General features: G+C 46.9%; 1 protein-coding gene across 1 annotated transcript in view; it reads right to left on the reverse strand.

Moving 5' to 3' along the window:
• ETV5 (ETS variant transcription factor 5) overlaps positions 1-4,592 on the reverse strand; it is a 58,128-nt gene extending 53,536 nt beyond the window's left edge. Inside the window, exons 1-5 of the mRNA XM_082693789.1 lie at positions 4,415-4,592; positions 995-1,113; positions 776-863; positions 596-643; positions 452-502 (exon numbers count right to left, since the gene is read on the reverse strand). Of these exons, the coding sequence (XP_082549915.1) occupies positions 452-502; positions 596-643; positions 776-863; positions 995-1,039 (232 nt within the window). The 5' untranslated portion in view covers positions 1,040-1,113; positions 4,415-4,592. The remainder of the gene's footprint in view (positions 1-451; positions 503-595; positions 644-775; positions 864-994; positions 1,114-4,414) is intronic.
• Positions 4,593-4,968: the final 376 nt, after the last annotated feature.

Consider the following 4,968-nt stretch of genomic DNA (forward strand, 5'->3'; position numbering starts at 1 on the left):
ACTATTTTCTGCACCTTTAAAAGAGAAAAAAATGTCAGACTCATGATCTGCATCAAGGAATTAATTTATAAAACAAAACAAAAAAAAAAACAAAAACAAACCACCATAAAATAATGTCTGGTTAATGGATGTTAAGTCCAACATCTTATTTATATGATATCAGTTGATTGATAATTCTGAGCTTGAAGGCTTGCAATATTCTGAGGCAAAAAAATTTAGGTGAAATTATGTTCAGTAAATCTTACCTGCAAAGGAATAAAAGCATTTTAGAAATAACTCCAATAAGGAATGAAACAAAAGTTTTGGGGGTTAACTCTGAATTATTAAAAGAAACTAAATGCATCCCACTGTCCAAATACGCTGGCAATGGCTGAAAAGAGTCTTCCAGACATGGATGTTCCAAGACCAAACGTTTTCGGAACAAACGTGCCACCCCCAGAAAGGTACTTACAGTTATCAGACTGGAAATCTGGGACAAATTGTTCATCATCAGGAACTTGTGCTGGAAAAGAGATTTTTATTTTAGACCTTTAAGTTTTATTACAAAGCACAGCGAAATGTTTTATATGGAAAATCGGACAGCCAAGAAACTTGCCTTCAGCTAACCAAGCCTCTTGAAGTTGACTGAGATCCTGAAACAACTCTGGAATTGAAAACAGAAGACACCAGAATGAGAACTCCTGTGCTGGGGAGAACAGGGAGGGTGAGTCTACATGTGGCTCTCACAGGGGACCATTTGAAGAAGCCACAGACCAAAGGGAAAAAGCTTCGCTACCTTCAGAATCATGGGCCAGATCCGTGTCCAAAAACTTCCTCTTTCTGTCAATCACAGGCCGTCCTCTACATTCCTCTGATCGAGATTTCTGAAAGAGGCCAAGACACGGTGAAGGCTCAAGGGTAATAAAGGGGTCAAAGGGGATTGTGCTACTAAACCAATGAGAGGACTCATATTGGAAGAGAGAGAACAAAACAAACCAAAGCCACATCAACTTACCCCTGGGACCATAAAAGGGACTTGCTGATCATAAAACCCATCCATGGTGTTTCCAATGCCTCGAATATCACTTTGAAAGGTTTCAGCATTGAGTACTTTCTGGGGGGAAAGGGATCCTCCTGTAATAGGAATTTGGGAGATTTTAACTGAGAGGGGGAAAAGGAGAAATGAAGTAATTTTTACTGCTCTTTTTGTAGGGCCTGTGCAAAATCACTACCTTTCTCTGAGGTACTTAAAGCCCAGTCAGGATGTAAGATTTACAGACTAAAGGTGTGCCTGATTAAGGGCATCATAAGTTCACAGTGTACTTAGTGTCAATCCATTTACCTAGCTGTCCTTCCCCCTCTCTCTAATCATTAACATCATAAGTTTGTTACTGTCTGTTCCCTATAAAAACCAAAACCAAAACTCGTTCTTGTCATTATAAAAGGGTGATTTCAAGTTTCTCTCCAATAGAAGATTCTCCAGGGCATTTATAATGTTAGGTCTTTTTTTTTTTTTTTTTTTAAGAGATAATTTAATTTTTGACAGTACAGTGACAGGAAGTAGAAAAATGGGTTTAAGCCTTCCAAATTATTGGCAATTAAAAATTTGACATACATAGTGTTTCTAAAAGTAGTTTGTAGGTCAGTGATAAGATACCATATATAGTTCCAGGCATATATTGATCAGAGATATACTAATCTTCACACAACACTCTTTTAAATCCTAATTCTTCTGTTCAAACAGATCTAGTGTCTGTAATGTCACAAATATTCCTATGGCAACTTACAGAGATTATCTGTGATATCACCAACTTCTAAAATAAATAAAATAGCCATGAAAAGTAATGAATCAAGAAACTAAATTCCAACACACAGATTTTAAATATATCTCTACCAGAGATCTTAAAAATGTATTAAAAGCAAAAGATCCATGTACAGAAAATTCAGTTTGTTTCTTAGAGTGAAGTCAATTTTCCCCAAACTTGCAAAAAAATATTAAAACTTAATTTAGCACTGTCAAGTCTTGGGCCTGGGAAGACAGGTTAAAGGTCAATATGGAAAGGAGGGAAAGTTATCTTTTTTCTTTTCTTTTTTTTTAAAGATTTTATTTATTTATTAGACCAACAGAGATCACAAGTAGGTAGAGTGGCAGGCAGAGAGAGACGGGGAAGCAGGCTCCCTGCTGAGCAGAGAGCCAATCTCAGGTCCATCCCAGGACCCTGAGATCATGACCTGAGCCAAAGGCAGAGGCTTAACCCACTGAGCCACCCAGGCGCCCCAGGAGGGAACGTTTTCTAATTTCAGAGGAATAAATAACAATTTTAGGAAGGTACCATCTTTGTTTCATTCTCCAAATAGAAATGCGGTTAAATCAACAAAATGGAGAAAACAGTAATTTCCTTTACGCAGCTCTAAACAAAGCAAAATGTTTGCAGATAATTCTTTTGTTTACCTTGTGTACAAATTTTAAATAGGGAACTTTCTCTCAGTGGGCAATTCCATGCAACTTGTTTTTCTTAAGTGAGCAGGATACAAGAAAACCCTTCATGGTCCTCTCAGCACTCTGGCCCAACTACTCAGAAATTTTCAAAGTCAAAGAGAAAGAGGGAGAGGAGCAAAACTGTACACAGTCCATAATTTCCTAGAAAAACACTCCCGCTGGCATGCCTGCATGCCTTCCAAACAGCGCTAAACGTTCCGAATAAAGCCTCTTTCTCAAATGTCACTAACCCATACACAAAATCTGAGAAACGTCGGCAGTGAGTTGAGGGCCATGAAAATGAGTCCTCTGTAGACTTCAAAATCTGTCAGATTAAATCGTGACCTTAGAATTTATGTCAGTGTCTATAGGGGAAAAGGCACAACGGAGAAGAGATCGGAGAGGGACATATTTCCGAGTCTCACGATGAAATACGTTGCAAGATACCTCACCACGAAGAGCAATAATACCTTTTTTAAAAATGAAATAAAAGAAAGAAGCTGCCATAAGCGAACCAGGGAAGGGCATCGAGAATTTTTAAAGCAGCTCTCAGAGTTCAAGGGCTAGGAAAATCTTGTTCGAAGTATAATTTTTTGTAAAGCCTTAGGGGAGTTTAAACCACTTCCTTTGTGGTCCCCCCTTCCCGGTGCCCCCAGGAAAACTTTAACACGGCGCAGCGGCGAGATCGAGGCCCCTCCCCCGCGGCGCGCAGCGGGCCTGGTTTTATGAATGGAAGAGCGAGCCGCGGCCGCCACATCAGGTAAAGGCTGTAACTGGATCCCTCGCGCTGGGCCCCATTCACAAAACAAGACACACTTCCACCCAATTCCCAGCCTTCCCCATTCATGAAAACTCCTTTGGATGAGCCCCCGCCCCCACTTCCAACGCACGCCCAGCCTCCGACGCAGGCCCCTCACCCCCAGCGATTTAGGAAGAAAGCTCAATGCTTCATTCACAAAAAGGGAAAGGAAAAAAAAAAAAAAAAAAAGCCGCAGGGAGCAGCGAGCCAACGAAAGAAACCCGCTTCATTCATAAAGTCATCCACATTCATAAAACCGAGCCGCGGCGCCGGGCGCTACCAACCACCCGCAACGGCCCCCCGGCCCCAGACCCCCAAACATCCAAACAGCTCTTCTTGGCACTCCTCCTCAGCCAGGAGTTCGGTTCCCCCCAGAGGTCTCCTCTCCTCTGAAAATGCGGACAGATCCCTAATCCAGCGAGAGGCTCCAGCATCTCTCCACCCCCACCCCGCACCCGCTCCCCCCCCCCCACTATCCTCAGGCCACTGCACTGATGCTCCCCGATTTCTCGAGAACCGCGATGCAGCCTGACGCCCTCAGGCTGCTGGGGGTGGGAGTTGGGGGATTGAGTGTCCACTTTCCACAATCTGAAACTTGCAAGGCCTGCATAAGTTCCTGGCCAACCCTCAAACCCTCAGGCTGCACATGCCTGTGTCATTTAACCCTTCCTGGTACTTTGGGGGGCATCACCTCTCAAATATTCCCCTTCAAGCTGCTTCCCGCCCCCTCCTCCCCACCAGAAAAGCTTCGCCGGGCGTCTCTTCTCGCGAGCCTCCAAGTCTTCTCCGGGCTCTCAGACCTCCAGAGATTGTAAAGCCCCGCAACTCAGCATCCCTCCCCCGCCCATCCCCACCCGAGAGCCCCAGCACCTCGCGCCCGGGCGCGCCTCCTCGTGACGTGCGGAAACCCGCTCTCCGAACGCTCCGGAACCGTTAGCCACCCCCACCCTACGCCTCCCAAGAACCGAACCGAAGCGAGCCACGGGAGGAGGGGGCAGCCCGCTCGGGGGTGGGGGTGGAGAGCTCAGTCCAGATAGAAAGTACACCCGGACTTTGAAGATTCTGAATCAGCCAGTGAATTCTCGCCAGCTGGGCCCTTCGGACCCGTTACTGGACACCCCCTTCGATGCCCCCCTGCTTCCTCGACGCCCCCTCACCTGAGGCAGCCGCTCTCCTCCCGTTGCAGCGGCCCCGGGGCGCAGGCGCGCTCACGCACGCGCGCACCGGGCCTGGGCGCCTGGGCGAATGGCTGGGCCGAACCGCTCCGGGGACGCTGAACCGCTCTGCGCACCAGCGGCTGGACTCTGCGCCGCAGCTGCCAACCAGGCTGGAGCGCTGGCCCGGCCCCCCGGGGCGTGCTGCTCCGCCTGCCGCCATTGGCCAGCAGTCCTAGCTCAGCCTGGTTCTCATTGGCCCGAGGCAGCTCCTCCGCCTGTCTATCACGTCTTGTTTACCCTCTCTGCGGGCAAATCCAGCCAAGCCGCCCCATCAAATACAGCCCCCATTGGTCAATAACGCGTCCCTCTCCGCCCCCTCAGGGGTCTGTTTTACATAATTTATGCACCGGGGGCCATTGGCCAATCAGCACAGGCTTGTTTATATAATGAATGTAAGGACGTTTTTCATTCATAAAAAACGCGACCTGAGGGGGAAGCTTAGCTGAGTCAGTGAAGCACTTAAAGGGGACGAAGCCGCGAAGAGTCGCGTTTAC

Source organism: Mustela nivalis (genome assembly GCF_964662115.1).
Source record: "Mustela nivalis genome assembly, chromosome: 1".
In the NCBI taxonomy this organism is placed as follows: Eukaryota; Metazoa; Chordata; class Mammalia; order Carnivora; family Mustelidae; genus Mustela; species Mustela nivalis.